Source organism: Bos indicus x Bos taurus, chromosome 16 (assembly GCF_003369695.1).
Source record: "Bos indicus x Bos taurus breed Angus x Brahman F1 hybrid chromosome 16, Bos_hybrid_MaternalHap_v2.0, whole genome shotgun sequence".
Classification (NCBI taxonomy): Eukaryota; Metazoa; Chordata; class Mammalia; order Artiodactyla; family Bovidae; genus Bos; species Bos indicus x Bos taurus.
The window spans coordinates 80192419-80211029 of record NC_040091.1 but is presented as its reverse complement, the minus strand read 5'-3'; the positions used below and the strand labels follow the sequence as shown (position 1 = coordinate 80211029).

At 40.2% G+C, this 18611-nt stretch overlaps 1 protein-coding gene across 1 annotated transcript; it reads left to right on the top strand.

Annotated features, from left to right (window-relative positions):
• Window positions 1–306: 306 nt before the first annotated feature.
• Window positions 307–13791, top strand: LOC113906256 (patched domain-containing protein 3-like). Its single transcript, XM_027564134.1, is given in 7 exon segments — window positions 307–663; window positions 665–1045; window positions 1047–1154; window positions 1156–1344; window positions 2554–2675; window positions 9724–9869; window positions 12287–13791. Coding segments are annotated over 7 exon segments (2808 nt in total).
• Window positions 13792–18611: the final 4820 nt, after the last annotated feature.

The following is an 18611-nucleotide window of genomic DNA, read 5'->3' as shown; positions in this document are numbered from 1 at the left end:
AGAGGATGAGATGGTTGGATGGCATCACCAATTCAATGGACATGAGTTTGAGTAAGCTCCGGGAGTTGGTGATGGACAGGGAGGCCTGGTGTGCTGTGGTTCATGGGGTCGCACACAGTCGGACACGACTGAGCGACTGAACTGACCTCAACTGAACCACGTGACCGTCAACTGGGGCGCGAGCAGCCTGGGATCAAACAGACGCGCCTGGAACTTCAGGAAACCGTTGGTGGGTGGAGAGGGGGCTCCGAACGGCAGCTCCTTTCTGATCTGCCACGCTGAGAACGTGGGCTTTCCTTCCTGGAAATGAGCCTGAATCCCTCGAAGGTTGCGCCTGAGCCGGAGCCGGAGCGGGAGGCAGGACAAGGGCCTGAGTCCGAGGCCCAGGGGCCAGGGCCGGAGAGAGAGAGCGGGCCGCCCTCAGGGCCTGGCCCGGAGCCGGAGCCGGAGCCGCCCTCGGCGGCGGGTCAGGACCGGGAGCCCAAGCGCGGCCGGGCGGCGGGGCCGAGCGCAGAGCCCCCTACCGGGCCCGAGGCTCCGCCGCCCCCTCCGGCCTCGCGGTCTGAGAACCTTCGGGCCCCGCGGCCCCGCTGCCACACCAACTGCCTGGAGGCGCCGCTGTCGCGGGCCTTCCGGCGGCTGGGCGGGAAGGTGGGCGCGCACCCCCTGGATCTTCCTGCTGCTGCCGGTGGCGCTAACGGCCGTCCTGGGCACCGGCCTGATGTACCTGCCCCGGGATGGAGAAGACTTGGAGGAGCAGTACACCCCGATCGGGAGCCCCGCCAAGGCCGAGCGGCGCTTCGTGCAGGGACATTTCACCGCCAATGACTCTCTCGTCTTCTCCATCTCCAGGAAGAGCGCCGAGGTCCCTTATGCCTCCGTCCTCGTGGTCTCCAACACGGAGACCCTGCTGGAGCCGGACATCCTAGAGGAAATCAGCAAGGTGGACGACGCGGTGCAGGCTCTGACTGTGACCCAGGACAACGGAACCCAGATCCCCTACAGCGAGGTGTGCACTAAGAACCAGGGCTCCTGTGTCCCCCCACCCCCCCAACCCACTCTTGTTCGCCTGGAAAAGGAACAAGGGCCTCAACCTGAAAACCATCACCTTCCCGATCTACAGCCTAGCCAGTCAGATCGTCTCCCTGGCCAACAATCCTGGGAGGAACTGTCTCGGGCGAGAGTATGGGGCCGAGCCAGTTACTCCTCCAGGCCAAAGCCATGCGGCTGCAGTACTACCTGGAGACAGGTGGAGAGGAAAATGAACGTAGCAAGGCGTGGATGATCCATTTCCTGATGAAGGTTGGCAGCCTTGAAGAGAGTCTGGCCTTGAAGAAGATCCAGGTACCTAGTGGCTGGGGTTTATGGGAGGCCAGGAGAAGGCGGGAGGGATAAGAGCCCTCGTTCCAAGGACCATGGCAGCAGCGCTCCCGGATTATCAGATAGAGCCCTTGGCTGGAAGCTAGGTGTGCTCTGCTTCATTTGATCCATAATCCAACTTTCTTAAAATAGCACACTGAAGAAAGCCACAATAGATTCTAAAGAAGAGTGGATATGAGTATAACTGGCTCACTTTGCTCTACACACGAAACTAACACAACATTGAAAATGAACTTCAATGAAAGTTAAGTCGCTCAGTCGTGTCCGACTCTTTGTGACCCCATGGGCTGCAGCCTGTCAGGCTCCTCCGTCCATGGGATTTTCCAGGCAAGAGTGCTGGAGTGGATTGCATGTCCTTCTCTGTATACTACAATAATTTTGTTTAATAAAGTAAAAAGAGGACTTTAAAAAAAAGGAGAAGAATGCCACAAATCTTAAATCCTTGGTAACATTCTTGTTAAAAACACAAATGGTACATTCTCAGGGTAGGTCTGTTCAGTACAGACGATCTTCAGGTTTAGTTTGGTTTATCTGGTCAAATTACTCTGTAATTCTTGCTTTCAGTTTAAGCCTTTGCTGTTTCTGGGAGCCCCCTAAACTCTGGAGTTCACTGGAATAAAAAAGCAAAACTTTAAACAAAAGTTCCATGATGTTTTTGAGAAAGATGAGCATTTTAAAAGTAAATTATAGCATAGTGCCAGGCACATATTAGCTGTTCAGTAATTTTGGGACTGGCAAACCTAATACTCTGAATAAAACTGGTGAAAATGAGAAGATATCTTCTGGGAAAAGCCTTTTAATACCCAAGCCTGTCTGAAATGATGTTTGTACAATTAAAATAGTAAAAGATAAGGACTGAATAGAAGTTTAGAAAAAGTTATCATGTCTATAGTTCTTAATGCTTTCACAGTTTTATATAAGATTCAGATTTTGTGTATTCAGGAGTTTTAAACTTTAGATTTTTTTAAAGAAACTTTGAAAAGCATGCCAGAGATTTGTGGGAAGAAGCGAATCTTTATTACCTTCTTTATTTTAAAATCATAATCCATATATTTTGATTTTTCACTGAATTTTAATGTTTAAATTAGTAAGTTGTAGTTTTTCAGTATCATATGTAACTCACACGCAATATCAGAATTGAAAGTCATTTACCTGAATATATTTTTGTGGCAGGTTGTCTACTTTTCATCACTTTCTAGACAACTGGAATTTGAGGCAACTTCTATGACCGTGGTCCCCTTGTTTCACTTGGCCTACCTTCTAATCATATTATTTGCAATTGTATCATGCTACAGGTAAAGCTATTGTATTAGTTTTTTAAACTCTAAAAAATATTTTATTGTAATAATGTATATAATGTGTATATAACATTTATAACATAAAATGTGTCATTTCAAAAACCATTTTTAAGTGTACAGATCAGTGGCATTAATTACATTATCAGTGTTGTGCAACCATCACAACTATCCCTTTATGAATATTTTCCATCACCCCAAACAAACACCGTAACCGTTAAGTAATAACTCCCCACTGTCTCCCCCAAGTCTTGGCTAATTTTTAATCTAGTTTCTGTTTCCATGAATTTGCCTATTCTAGAGACTTCATATAACTGGAATCATACAGTATTTTTCCCTTTGTGACTGATTTATTTCACTTACCATGTTTTCCACATTTATCCATGTTGTAGCATGAGTTCCTTTACATGGCTGAATAATATTCCATTTTATGTATATACCACATTCGTTTAGCTACCTATCTGCTGATGGGCACTTGAAATATTTTTACCTTTGGACTATAGTGAGTAATGCTGCAGTGAACCATGCTGTCCAGATCTCTGTTTAAGCTCCTGTTTTCAGTTCTTTTCAGTATATACCTAGGAGTGGAATCAGTGGGTTGTGTGATAATTCACTGGTTAGCTTTTTGAAGAACCACCACACCATTTTTCACAGAGGCTACACCATTTTATATCCTACCAGCAATGTATAAGTTTTCCAATTTCTCTACATTCTAACCATGATTATCTTTTTAATGTGGTTATTGGTTATTTGTATATCTTCTTTGGAGCTCCCCAGGTGGCGCAGTTGTAAAGAATCTGCCTGCCAGTGCAGGAAATGTAAGACACTTGGTTTCGATCCCTGTGTTGGGAAGATGCCCTGGAGAAGGAAATGGTAACCCACTCTGGTATTCTTGCCTGGAAAATTTCATAAACCGAAGAGCTTGGTGGCTAGGGGTCACAAGGAGTCAGACAACTGAGCTACTGCACACACACGCATATCCTCTATGGAGAAATGTCTATTCAAGTCCTTTGCCCTTTTTTTGGCTGCGCCCCAAGGCTTGAAGAATCTTATTTCCCTGACCGGAGGTTGAACTTGGGCCCAGGCCCTCGGCATCAAAAGTTTGCAGTTCTGACCACGGGACTTCCCACCTTTGTTCATTTTTAGTGAAACTGTTTGTCCTTTTGTTGTTGAATTCTGTTGTTGTTGAGAATATGTTTTGGATATTAAATCCTTATCAAGTTATATAATTTGCAAACGTTTTCTCTCGCTCTGTAGACTCTCTCTTCACTCGCTGATGATGTCCTTTATGCACACAGGCTTCAATGCTCGCTCTGTAGACTCTCTCTTCACTGGCTGATGATGTCCTTGATGCACACAGGCTCTAATGCTCGCTCTGTAGACTCTCTCTTCACTCGCTGATGATGTGCTTTATGCACACAGGCTCTAATGCTCGCTCTGTAGACTCTCTCTTCACTCGCTGATGATGTGCTTTATGCACACAGGCTCTAATGCTCGCTCTGTAGACTCTCTCTTCACTCGCTGATGATGTCCTTTATGCACACAGGCTTCAATGCTCGCTCTGTAGACTCTCTCTTCACTTGCTGATGATGTCCTTTATGCACACAGGCTCTGGTGCTCGCTCTGTAGACTCTCTCTTCACTCACTGATGATGTCCTTGATGCACACAGGCTCTAATGCAGATGAAACTCCGCTTGTTATTCCCATTGTCTCTGCTTGTGCCTTTGGTGTTGCCTCTACGCTTCCAGTGACAAGCAAGGTCGGCTGCAATTGCTCTATGTTTCCTTCAAGAGTTTTATGGTTTTAGCTGTGATATTTAGGTCGTTACAATTTGTAATCATAGTTGTATATGATGTGAAGTAGGGGTCCAACATCATTCTTGTTCCCGTGGAAATGCAGTCATCCAAGTGCCATTTGTTGAAAAGACTGCTCTTTCCCAGTTGATTGGATTTGGCATCCTTGTCAAAAATTAACAGGCTGTAGATACATGGATTTATTTCTAGGTGCTCAGTTCTACTCCATTGGTCTATATGTCTGTCCATATACTACTATCAATTTGATTTAAATACTGTAGCTATAAGTTTTAAAATCTGGAAATCTCAGTTGTCCGTTTATTTTTTCTTTTTAAGGTTATTCTGGAATATCCAGGGCTCCTTGTAATTCCATATGAATTTGAGTATTGACCTATACATTTCTGAATAAAAGCTGTTTGAATTTTGATAAGAGATTGTATTTAATGTGTAGATCGCCTTAGGTGAGACTGTCATTTTGACAACATTAAGTCTTCCCCCACCATGGACTGTGAAAGTCTTGCCATTAATTTAGGTCTTTTTTAGTTTCTTTCACCAGTATTTTGTAGTTTTCCATGTACCAGTCTTTCACTTCTTTGGTTAAATGTATTCCTAAGTATTTCATTATTTTAAAAGCTAAATGAAATCACTTTCTTAATTTCTTTTTGGGATTGTTCATTGCACATGGATAGAAACAACTGAATCCTGTGTGTTGATCTTGTATCTTGCAGCTTTACTGAATTTGTTTACTAACTTTAGTAGTTTCCTTTGGATTCATTGGAGTTTTCATATGTAGGGTCATATAATCTGTGAAAAGAGAGTTACAATTCTTCCTTTCCAGTTTGCTGCTGTGCTGCTGCTGCTGCTGCTAAGTCGCTTCAGTGGTGTCCGACTCTGTGCGACCCCATAGACGGCAGCCCACCAGGCTCCCCCGTCCCTGGGATTCTCCAGGCAAGAACACTGGAATGGGTTGCCATTTCCTTCTCCAATGCAGGAAGGTGAAGGGTGAAAGTGAAGTCACTCAGTCGTGTCCGACCCTCAGCGACCCCATGGACTGCAGCCTTCCAGACTCCTCCATGCATGGGATTTTTCAGGCAAGAGTACTGGAGTGGGGTGCCATTGCCTAACCCTTTCCAGTTTGAATTCCTTTAATTTCAAAGTCCTGTCTAATTGCTCTGATAAGCACTTCTAGTACATCTTTGAATATCACTGATGGAAGTGGGCATCCTTATGTTGTTCCTGATCTTAGAGGGAAAGATGTCTTTTTTTCACCATTGAGTATAACATTAGCTGTGCAGTTTTCATAACTGCCTTCATAATTTTGCGGAACTTTCCTTCCGTTCCTTGTTTTTGAGAGTTTTTATCATGAAAAGACACTGGGTTTTGTCAAGTGCCTTTTCTGTGCCTTTTGAGAGATTCGTCTGGTTTTTATCCTCTGTTCTGTTAGTGTGCTGTGTTACATTGATGCTCTTACGTTGAACCACTCTTCCATTCCTGGGGTAAATCCCATATGGTCATGATGTATACTTCTTTTAATATGCTTATTGAATTGTGTTTGCTAGAATTTTATTGAAGATTTTTGTATCTATATTAATAAGAGGTATCATTTGTAGCTTCCTTGTGGTATCTGTCTGACATTGATATCAGTGTAATAATGGCCTCATCAAAAGAGTTAGGAAGTGTTCCCTTCCTTTCAGTTTTTTTGGAAGGGTTTGAAAAGGATTGGTGTTAATTCTTCTTTACATATTTGATAAAATTCACTGTTGAAGCCATCAAGCCTGGATTTTATTTTGGAGGTGAGGGGAGGTTTTTGACCATGGATCAGTCCTTTTACATGTTCTGTCGAGAGTTTCATCTTGAGTCAGTTTAGGTCTTTGTGTATTTCTAGGAATTTGTGTATTTTATCTAGGTTATCCAGTTTTTTGGCATAGGTTGCTTATAGTAATGCCTTAAATCCTTTCTATTTCTGTAAATTCAGTAGTGATGTCCCCATTTTTATGTCTCATTTAGTTATTTGTATTTTTTCCCCTTTATCACTCTAAATAAATGTCTTTTAATTTTGTTGGTTTTTTGTTTTTTTTTATAACCAACTTTTGGCTTTGTTGGTTTTCTCCATTGTTTTTCTATTCTCAATTATAGTTATCACTGTTCTTATTTTATTCCTTATGTTAGCTTTGTGTTAGGTCTTCTCTTCTCTTTCTGGTTCCACAAGGTGTCTAAATCCACAAAGTGGTTTGAGATCTTTTCTCTTTTTTTTTACTGCAGTATAAATTTGCCTCTGGGCACTGATGTCACTACATCTCATAAGTTTTATGGTATTTTGTATGTTTTCATTTTCCTTATAGATTATCAGCCTAGATGGTTTATCCATTACTGAAAAGGAGGTATTGAACTTTCCAACTATTACTGTAGAGCTATGTATTTATCTCTATAATACTGTTAATATTTGCTTCATATATATTGGGTCCCTGTTATGAGGTCCATTTATGTTTATAGTTATATCTTCTTGATTAATTGGCCCTTTTATAAATATATAATTCCTTCTGTCACAAAACTTTTAACAGTTTCTGAAATAGTCTATTTTGTCTGTTATCAGTATAGGCACTCCTAGTCTCTTGGTTCCTATTCATATGGAGAATCTATTTCAGTCCTCTTATCAATCTATTTATGTCTTTGGATCTAAAGTGAATCTCTTATAAATAGCATATAGTTGAATCATGCTGTTTTATCCATCCTGACAATATGTGCTTTTTGATTGGAAAGTTTAATCTGTTTAAATTTAAAATAATTTCTGACAAGGAAGGACTTACTTCTATTGTTTGGGTATTTAATATTCTGTATATGTTAGAGCTATTATCCTTCATTTCATCCATTTATACCTTTTTTTTTTTTTTTTGGCCAAACCCAGGCCCTAGCAATGAAAGTGCTGAGGAGTCCTAACCACTGGACCACCAGGGAACTCCTGTTCCATGCATTCTGTAGGGTTAGGGTTAGGGCCTTCTTTAATGTGTAGTTAGTGGGCTGTTTTGATTGGTCATTTTGCTGCCAGTGATTCCCAAGTCAGCCTGAGCACTGGAATCACATGAAGAAATTTTTAGACACATGGATTCTGCAACTTCCCTACAAACTGTAGATCAGAATCTGCAGAGCTGTGTTCCAGGACTGCAGGAATCTAAAGTTCTGAGACTCTGCTAAGTCATTCTGATAAACTGCTTAACCAAAGTCGTCCTTGGGGACTAGAAAAGCTGCGAGTGTGTTCACTGGTGTTCTGCATTCACATCTTTCCTTCTATTGCCTACTGAACATTAAAATAAGGATCACTTAGAGAGCCAGCACAGCGACTAGTCGAAGTCAAATCACTCTAGCCAATAATACACTTCACTCCCTCCATCCTCTGAGAAATTTATACCAACAGTCCAGAAACCTGAAAGAGGGAATAGGGCTAAGCATGTCATATGCAGCTTTTATCCTGTTAATCTTTCTGATTTCAAGGTTAATTTGTGTTACTTTTATCTTAAACTCCTATAAACCAGTATTGTTGCTTTAAGAAAGTATTGTGTGTATGTGTTAGTCACTTAATCGTGTCTGACTCTTTGTGACCCCAGGGTCGGTACCCAGCAGGCCTCTCTGTCCATGGGATTCTCCAGGCAAGAATACTGAAGTGGATTGCCATTTTCTTCTCCAGGAGATCTTCCTGACCCAGGGATTGAACCCAGATCTCCTGCATTGCAGGCAGATTCTTTACCATCTGAGCTCTAGGGAAGCCCACAAGACAGTATTGGTTGTAATCAAATTTTGTTTTGTAATCAAAACAAAATACTTTTGTTTCGGTGCGTGTATCTATGTTGATTTGGGGCCCTGAGTTTAACAGATAGCACCAGCAGTTTGAGAAAAACTGAAATACAGGCAACACATAGTTGTTTTAATAAGAAAGTTTGGTTATTTTAATGTGGCCTTGCATGAATAAGGTCTTTAGTTATAGTCTTGCTTTTGGGAATCAGCAGCTCCATTTCCGAGGTTGACTTTCCTAGTCTTCAAACCAGACTGTTTCTCTCTCCTCCTCAAGTTTCTAGAGGCAGCCGTCAGTCATTGTTTTGACGCGGTTGGCAATGAAGTAAAACAGAAACCTAGAGATTGTCGTCAATACTTTAAAATGTAAAGTTGCGGTTGTTGGGGAGTTAAAGTATCAAATCCAGTCTTTCTCAAATGCTGTATAAATATTCCCATTTTTGTTGGTCCAACCAAGAAATAGACATAAGCTGTGTTATTCAAAATGAAGTATATATTACTTTTTTTTTGGTTGCAATTAGTAGCCACTTTTCTAGGAGAAGGCAATAGCAATACTCTTGCCTGGAGAATTCCATGGATGGAGGAGCCTCGTGGGCTGCCGTTTATGGGGTCGCACAGAGTCGGACATGACTGACGCGACTCAGCAGCAGCAGCCACTTTTCTTGGGCTTCCCTGGTGGCTCAGTGGTAAAGAATCTGCCTGCAGTGCAGGAGACACAGGAGATGCGGGTTTGATCCCTGGGTGGGTGCTTCCCTAGAGGGAAGGCATGGCAACCTACCCCACTGTTCCTGCCTGGAGACTCCCATGGACAGAGGAGCCTAGTGGGCTACAGTTCATGGTTGTGTCTACAAGCAGTCAGACACAACTGAATTGACTGAGCACACACACACACACAGCCTCTTTTCTAGAGCACACTTCTTTAGCAGAGAACCATGAAAAACTTTTAGAAGGAGGCTTTCATTCTTGTTGTTAGCCACAATATATATTAAACCAGCTTTGACATACAGGAGGTATTTGGGATTGTGTTTATGGCTGATGGGAGTCATAAGTGGGTGAGAAGCTACCTCGACGTGGGCACTTTCATACTGCTTGCTTCTATTCACGCTCCTTTGGAGATCAGAGTGGAATTAGCCTTTTGCAATGTTTTAGTATCTTTTTGTGGTTCTGAAAGGCCAGTCGGTGGATTCATGCTTGGCTCACTGCATAAGAATCAACCAGTATAGTTTGGTAAAAGTACAGATTCCCAACTTTTCTGCCCCACCCCACCCCCCACCCCTCACCACCCTTGTTTTTGTTCAGTTGGTCTGGGCTAGTGCCTGGAAATTAAAGTTCTCTAGCAGACAGGTATGGGGATTATTGCCCAAGAGGGCTCTGAAGAGGTGTCCGAGTCAAGAATGTTAGGAATGGCTGGAATTTCAGTATGGAAGCTACCACCTCAAGTTCCATGACTTTTCCCTCCAAATTTACAGGTGTGACTGTGTGCAGAACAAAATGTGGGTCGCAGTCTTTGGAGTCATCTCTACCGCCCTGGCCGTGGTGAGTGGCTTTGGCCTGATGCTGTATGTCGGGGTGCCCTTTGTGCTCATAGTCGCGAATTCACCGTTTCTTATCCTCGGTGAGTAAAAGGAAGCACAAGGCTGCATGCTGCACATGGGGGTGTGGGGTGGGCAAAGGACGGGCACTGTGTTAGATCAGGTGGAATAGTTATATGTAGGTGACTACAGACCCAAAATGAGGAATCAGGAGAAAAAGAAAATCAAATGGAATTATATGCCTTTAGAGTTGGAAAAATCTGGTACCCCAAATGGAAAAACACAGACCAGGAACATGAACAGGCATTTCACACACACACACACACAGAATCCAAAATAATAATCATTGAAAATATAAGAAAGAAATATTTGACCTTGTGTAATGGCATCAAGGGATGCAAGTTAAACCAAAAGTGAGATAATTTGTCTTCTTATTAGATTAATGAATATTATAAAAAGATTGAAGGTTTGGAGAAGGTTGTATGCAAGTCAACTCTCTCATATTCTGCTGAGGGAGATTTGTAAATTGGTTCACTTTTAAGATATAACTTTGCAACAAATCAAAAGACTTAAAAATTTTAAATGGAATACCTTTGACCTGCCAACTCCACTTCTGGGAATTTGTCCTAGTTATTGGACGGATTTTCACAAAATAAATGAGCATGTTCATTTTAGTGTGATTTAGAATAGGAAAAAACAAAAACAAGTTAATCCTATATCAACATGGGATTGGTCTGCTCAGATCACATTAAAGTTTTGGAATCCTATTCAGTCTTTCAAAAGAGGTAGATATAAAGTGTTAAATGAAAAATGCTGGTTATGAAACAAGATGTTTAAAACAGAGTGATATACAAATATGCATATATATTTGTATAGAGCAAATTCTGGATAGATAATACTTAAAACATTAGCAAGGATTATCCTTGACAGGTAGAATTACAGTTGTTTAAAGGTTTTCTTTGTATTTGCCTGTACTTTCAGGATTTATTTTACAATAAGTATAAGAAGGCAAATATGTTTCTATTTTGGGTGGTAAGCAACTTGGAAGAATTAATAACTGGTTTCCTTGGGGAGATAGGAGAGGAACTGTGCACTGGATGTGTGTCTTCCTAGCACACACTCATGCTTATACACTCAGTGTTCCCACAGCCATAAGCAACTGACGTGTAGACAACTGATTTCATATCAACGTCTTCATATTATCTGTATATACATAGACGTGAGTGTAGGGGTGCATGTGTGTGGGGGGGCTGTGATTTCAGTAGCTCAAGAAATGTGTGAGGACAGTTTCTGAACCAAGTTCCATAAATAATAAAACCCGTTTTTAAATACCTGTTCCATATCAATGAGTTTATTTGTAGTCCTTAGTACTTCAGATTCTTGCCTTTCATCCAGCTGAATGCAAGTGAAATCCAGACAGCTGGCTGCAGGGGGCATGTCAGGATGCAGATGTGACAGACCACACAAGCCTGTGCCACCGCAGGCCTTCTGCCAGATCACACGCACCGAGCAGCCCAATTAGAGGCCAAGTGCAGTGCCCAGTACCTTCCCGTGTCATCCATGGAGAGGATCTTCCAAGGTTGACATTAAAATCAATCAGCATTCAGTTCCAAGTATTGATTTTGTATCAATACACACAGAGACAGGTGTTTAGGAGTGAAAGCGTAGGAAGCTTGAGGGAAGTGAAGTTTATCTGCAACGTGCTTAGGCTGTCCTTGGTAATCCCCTTTCTTCTCTGTAGTCCTCCTCTCCTAACCTTCAGTGATGACTTCAGAGTCCTCAAATGTTCTCCTGGCCTCTTTATTCCAAATCAGTCAGGAAACGTCACTGTGGAAGAGACTGGTTACTTTAGTATTCACTTATTATGTAAAGGATTCTTAAGGTTCACTTTGGTACATGTTTCTGATCTCAAGAGTACCTGCATTTTACTGACATAATGCCTTAACCTGGGCAAGTGAAGCTTGAATGACAGCATCTGGGTGTCAGAACCAGACTAACAGAAAACGACATGTGTGTGTACATCTGTGTGTGTGTGTGTGTACATACCACATTGATAGCTAGGTGCTAACTGCAGAACAAATAAATCCAGCTCATATTTTAAACAACAGAATGCTAACTCAGTATTAGTGCCTTAGAGTAAAATGGTTTATAAGAGAAAATGGTCTCTCAAATGTTCTGGTGGAATCCAAGATGCATGGTTAATAATACCCAGTCAGCCAGGTTTCCTGACTCTTCATTGAAACACCCTGAATGAGGACTAGGAGTAGAGTGTACTGTGCTATGTGTACAGAGCGCAGAGTTATTACAGAGCAAGGAGTGAACAGTTGTGTTGTGGATTCAGAAGCAACCAGAGAAGGCATCAGAGAAAGCAGTATCCAAACACAGACTCCGCAAGATCAGTGAGACCTTGAGAGACGGGCAAAGAAAACGGTTTGAGTTGATCTGGTTAATTTTTAATGGATGTTAAAAAGTACAAAGACTCTGTTTCTTTCTCTAACAGGTGTTGGAGTTGATGACATGTTTATCATGATTTCTGCCTTGCAGAAGACCAGCCTCACGGGTAGCATAAGCAAGCGGATGTCCGATGTCTACTCAAAAGTGGCAGTGTCCATTACGGTCACCACCGTGACCAACGTCCTGGCCTTCTATACAGGCATTATGACCTCTTTCAGGTCCGTACAATACTTCTGCATCTACACAGGAACAGCCCTGCTCTTCTGTTATTTTTACAGCATCACCTGTTTTGGGGCATGTATGGCCCTGGATGGGAAAAGAGAAGGAGTCTGTCTGCGCTGGCTGAAGAAGCCAGAAACGCCCAACCAAGAATGTTCTTCATTGAAAGAGTCCTGCTGCCTCCCAGGTAGCTCTCTCCAAGACGAGTGTGAAGCCGACATCCACCCAATGAATCTGTTCTTTAGAGACTCTTTTGGTCCTTTTCTCACAAGCACCAAGGCCAAGATTTTTGTAGTGTTCCCATATGTGTCGTACACCATAACTAGTTTATATGGGTGTTTCTGAGTGCAGGAAGGTTTAGACCTCCGAAATTTGGCAAGTGACGACTCCTACATCACACCGTATTTTAATGTAGAAGAAGAACATTTTTATACTTACGGTCCCAGGGTTATGGTAATCATTACTGAGGTTCATGACTACTGGGATAAAGATGCTAGGCAAAAACTGGAAAAATGTCTGGCAGATTTTGAAAACAATGAGTATGTAGATGAAAACCTTACAGAGTTTTGGTTACGAGAATATGCAAAATATATGGAAAACCTCCGTCAACATATAAATGATAAGACAGCATTTCTAAGCAATATTCCCACTTTTTTAATGGAATTTCCACTTTTTGCATATGATATTAATATAACATCATCACAGGAAATCATTTGTTCCCGGGCCTTCGTTCAAACCACGGGTATTTCTTCTTCAACCAGTAGGAAGCTGATGTTGCTCCAGTTCCGAGACACGGCTGAGAAGTGTGAGGTTCCCCTGATGGTGTACAACTCGGCTTTCATATATTTTGATCAGTTTTCTGCAATAGTAGAGAACACTGTGCGAAATGTGATTGTTGCCTCCGCAGCTATGTTCATTGTTTCCTTATTATTAATTCCTCATCCCCTGTGTTCTCTGTGGGTAACTTTTGCTATTGCTTCTGTGATTGTGGGTGTCACGGGTTTTATGGCCTTCTGGAATGTCAACCTTGACTCCATATCCATGATTAATCTTGTCATTTGCATAGGATTTTCTTTTGACTTTTCTGCTCACATTTCCTATGCCTTTGTTTCCAGTTCAGAGCCCTCAGTAAACCGAAAAGCCATCGAGGCCCTGTATCTGCTGGGCTACCCCGTGTTACAGAGTGCAGTTTCAACAATAATAGGGGTGTGTGTCCTGTCTGCAGCTAAAGCATACATCTTCAGGACATTTTTCAAGATTATGTTTCTTGTGATGGTATTTGGAGCTGCTCATGGTCTAATTTTTATCCCAGTATTCTTAACCTTTTTTTGAAAGTTACTTTGAATCGGTCAATCGGTCGGTTCAGTCCTCAGTCGTGTCCGACTCTTTGCGACCCCATGAATCACAGCACGCCAGGCCTCCCTGTCCATCACCAACTCCCGGAGTTCACTCAAACTCACGTGCATTGAGTCAGTGATGCCATCCAGCCATCTCATCCTCTGTCATCCCCTTCTCCTCCTGCCCCCAATCCCTCCCAGGATCAGAGTCTTTTCCAACGAGTCAACTCTTCCCATGAGGTGGCCAAAGTACTGGCATTTCAGCTTTAGCATCATTCCTTCCAAAGAACACCCAGGGCTGATCTCCTTTAGAATGGACTTGTTGGATGTCCTTGCAGTCCAAGGGACTCTCAAGAGTCTTCTCCAACACCACAGTTCAAAAGCATCAATTCTTCAGTGCTCAGCTTTCTTCACAGTCCAACTCTCATATCCATACATGATTACTGGAAAAACCATAGCCTTTGAATAGCCACTAACAAATCAAAGACCAATTATAGAATTCCTGATTGGCCCAATCCAGTCTGATGAAAATGCACTATTAAGAATAGTCAATAAACTAAAAACAAAGGCATGTTTCCTTGGCTTGTAAATACTGTTTTAAAATGTTATTTAAAATATCCTGAGAATAATTAATGTCTCACATTAAAATATTTTTACTAAATTAAGTGTTTTCATCTGTATTATGGTCTATACAATCAAGCATAACTTTCCAATTATTTGTCCTTTTATTTCATCATTAGTAATTTATGCATGGAATTCAAATATTTTATGTATTATACTCGAAAATGAAATATTATTTTCATTGTACTTCTCATATGCATTATTGTGTAAAAGTGTAACTGGCTATTATTTATTCTCCTAGTCTGGGGTTTTTCTATGCATTTTCTTAATGGTGTATTTTGATGAACAGAAGTTTTTAAAGTTTTGGAATCAAATTTATCTCTTTTTTTATGGTTAGTGTTTTCTGAGAAATTTTTGCCTAATCCAAGATTGCAAAAAATCATCTGTATTTTCTTCTCAAAGCTAATAGTTTTATATTTACATTTTGTATCATATTACAGATGAATCACAGACCTGTGTTTGTGAGGAGTTGGGTAGAGGCTCTGTTTCTTCCCATTATAGCTATCCAGTTGTCCCAGCATCTTCAGTGAAAAGACTGTCCTTTTACCAGAGGGACTAACTTGGCACCTCTGTCAGAGACCCAAGTGACAATTTATGCGTGGCTCTATTATCTGTTTTTCTGTAATAAAGTGGATACCACACTGTATCGATTACTGAAGCTTTATATTAATTATGGAAATTGGGTTAGGTAAGTTGTCCAGCATTTTCCCTCTTTTCCAAATTATTTTGGCTGTTATAGGTTCTTTGCATTTAGATACTAATTTTAGACTCACTTGTCCTTATATCCAAAAAAAAAAAAAAGGTTTCTGGGATCATAATAGGGTCGTGGTGAGTCTACAGATCAATTTGGGGAAAACAGATATATTAGCAATATGAAATCCTCCAATCTGTGAACATGGTTTGTCTCTTACCTATTATCTTATTTCATGTTTTTCAGAAGTGTCTTATAAATACACATGGATTTACTTTCTAAACATAATCATTTTTTAGCACTGTAAATACTTTGAACCCCTTTTTCATTTTTTTTCACTAGTACATGAGAATACAATCGGTTTCAGTATACCTACCTTATTATGTGTAATCTTTTTAGGTTCACTTATTCATGTAGATTTTTATAGTTTTTTTAGTAGTTTTTAATCTATGCAGTTATGTCAAGATCACATAAAGACCATTTTATTTCTCCCTACGTAACTTTATCTCTTACTTACCTTACTGCACAGGCTTAAAACGCCCGGGAAAATATAGGACAGCATAGTGGCCCCATTGCCTGCTGTCAGCTTTGTACGGAATGGAATCAGTATTTCATCAAATATGATGATGGCCTGGAAGCTTTTCATCGCCATCTTCTGTCAGATTGTGGAAGCCCCTTTCTACTTCTAGTTTTCTGGCATGTTTTAAAGTGAATGGGTATTAAATTTTGTCAAATTTCTGTCTGTCAACTGAAATTATCATGTCTGTTTTTCTATTTTAGTCTGTGGAATGTGACAACTTAAACTGAATGATTTTTTTAAATCAACTTATATGGAATCATTTTATACTAACCTTGCATTCCTAGAATACTTCACATTTGGTCATGGCATGTTATTATCTTCATATATTGCCGTTTTTGTTAATATTTTGTCAGTGATATCTGTCCCTGTGTTCATGAGGCATATTGGTCTACAATTCCTTTTTTTGTAATGCCTTTCTCAGGCTGTGGTATCAGGGTTATACTGCCCTCAGGAAACAAGCCAATAAATATTCTTCCTCTTCTGTTTTCTGAAATATATGCTGTATGGTTGACATCATTTTTTCATTTCTTATCAAATGTTTGGTAGAATTCACTAGTGAGGTCTTTGGGTGTGGAGTTTTTCTGAGAAGGGCTTTTATTTCAGATTCACTTTCTTTAATAGAAGGCCATTAAAATGTTTTTTTCTTCCTGGGTCAATTTTGGTGTGTTTGTTTTGTATGGAATTTGCCGTTTTTCCAATTGGCTATAAATTTCCTTCTAGCTACTATTTTAACTGTATCCACAAAAAAATTTTTTATGAGAGATGTTCATTATCATTCATTCCAAAATAAGCTCCTATTTCCCTTGTGATTTCTTCTTTGACCATGAATTAAACAATACCTTTATTTTCTCTTCATTTTTGGAGAATAGTTTAAACAGATATAGATTTCTAAGTTGAGAAGACTTTTTTTCTTTCAACACTTTAAAAATGTCACTGCATTGTCTTCTTGATGCAATGCTGTTGAATTCAGTCTTCACTTTCACATTGATCTTCTCTATGGAATATGCCTTTTTCCCTTCTATATTAATTTAATATTTTTTACTACTTCTTTTCAGCAATTTGACTATGATGAGATTATATGTGTGTGTGTTTTTTTCTATTCAATCTTCTTAGATATCTTTAAGCACTTAGGACCTGTGGCCTGATATTTTCCATCATATTTGGAAATACTTTAGCCTTTATTTCTTCAAATGTTTTTCTGCCACGTTGTCTCTCCCCTTTCCTTCAGTGACTTTAATTATAAATATGTTCTCATTATTTTCAGTTGTCATAAAATGATAATATTCCCCAAGATTGCATTTTATCATTAATAAATTGAAAATTATTGACACTTTCAAAAAACTCTTCTCTGTAGCCCATATTTTGTTGAAAAAAATTAACTCTTTCTACATATGTTGAGATTCCTGGTAAGCTCAGGAAAATTCTCAGTGAAGGCACATAATTATGCTTTTATGTATGGAAATGTTTAAATATTTTAGTCCAAATATTTTCATCATATCATTTTTATTTCATTAAGACTTATTCTTAGACAAATATTTTATAACACAAAACTCAACAGTATTGTCTCCATTTCTAATTATCTTGAATACTTTGCCAAACAAAACAGAGATGTCACAAAATAATAGGGCTTTTCCATTTCATTCTATTTGTTACAGAATGTAAATTTACCCCCAAATGGAAGCTCATTCAAAACTTGTTCTCACGAGTTATGAAATCACAAACCACAGCTGTGAAGGCTCAGTCAGGTACACTGCGCTCCTCTTACTTGATTTTGTCATTTTGCTGCTCACTTTCGCAGTGACAAATTCAATTGCTTCCTGTTTATATACCGCGTTTTTAGGAATTCCATTCTGCTAACGTCTGCAAAACTTTATGTTTCTATGGTGTTCCTTCACTGAACATTTTGATTATTCACACTGATTTTGAAAAAAATTGCAACAAAAAAGAGTAGAGGACTCTATTCAGAAACTAGTCACAGTTTTACAAACTAACTCAATAACTTTGCAGGGCAACAGCTTGATTTTCTTTTTTTTCTTTTTTTTTTTTTAATTTTTTAAATTTTATTTTATTTTTAAACTTTACATAATTGTATTAGTTTTGACAAATATCAAAATGAATCCACCACAGGTATACATGTGTTCCCCATCCTGAACCCTCCTCCCTCCTCCCTCCCCATACCATCCCTCTGGGTCGTCCCAGTGCACTAGCCCCAAGCATCCAGTATCGTGGATCGAACCTGCACTGGCAACTCGTTTCTTACATGATATTTTACATGTTACAATGTCATTCTCCCAAATCTTCCCACCCTCTCCCTCTCCCACAGAGTCCATAAGACTGTTCTATACATCAGTGTCTCTTTTGCTGTCTCGTACACAGGGTTATTGTTACCATCTTTCTAAATTCCATATATATGCGTTAGAATACTGTATTTATGTTTTTCCTTCTGGCTTACTTCACTCTGTATAATAGGCTCCAGTTTCATCCACCTCATTAGAACTGATTCAAATGTATTCTTTTTAATGGCTGAGTAATACTCCATTGTGTATATGTACCACAGCTTTCTTATCCATTCATCTGCTGATGGACATCTAGGTTGCTTCCATGTCTTGGCTATTATAAACAGTGCTGCGATGAACATTGGGGTACACGTGTCTCTTTCCCTTCTGGTTTCCTCAGTGTGTATGCCCAGCAGTGGGGTTGCTGGATCATAAGGCAGTTCTATTTCCAGTTTTTTAAGGAATCTCCACACTGTTCTCCATAGTGGCTGTACTAGTTTGCATTCCCACCAACAGTGTAAGAGGGTTCCCTTTTCTCCACACCCTCTCCAGCATTTATTATTTGTAGACTTTTGGATCGCAGCCATTCTGACTGGTGTGAAATGGTACCTCATAGTGGTTTTGATTTGCATTTCTCTGATAATGAG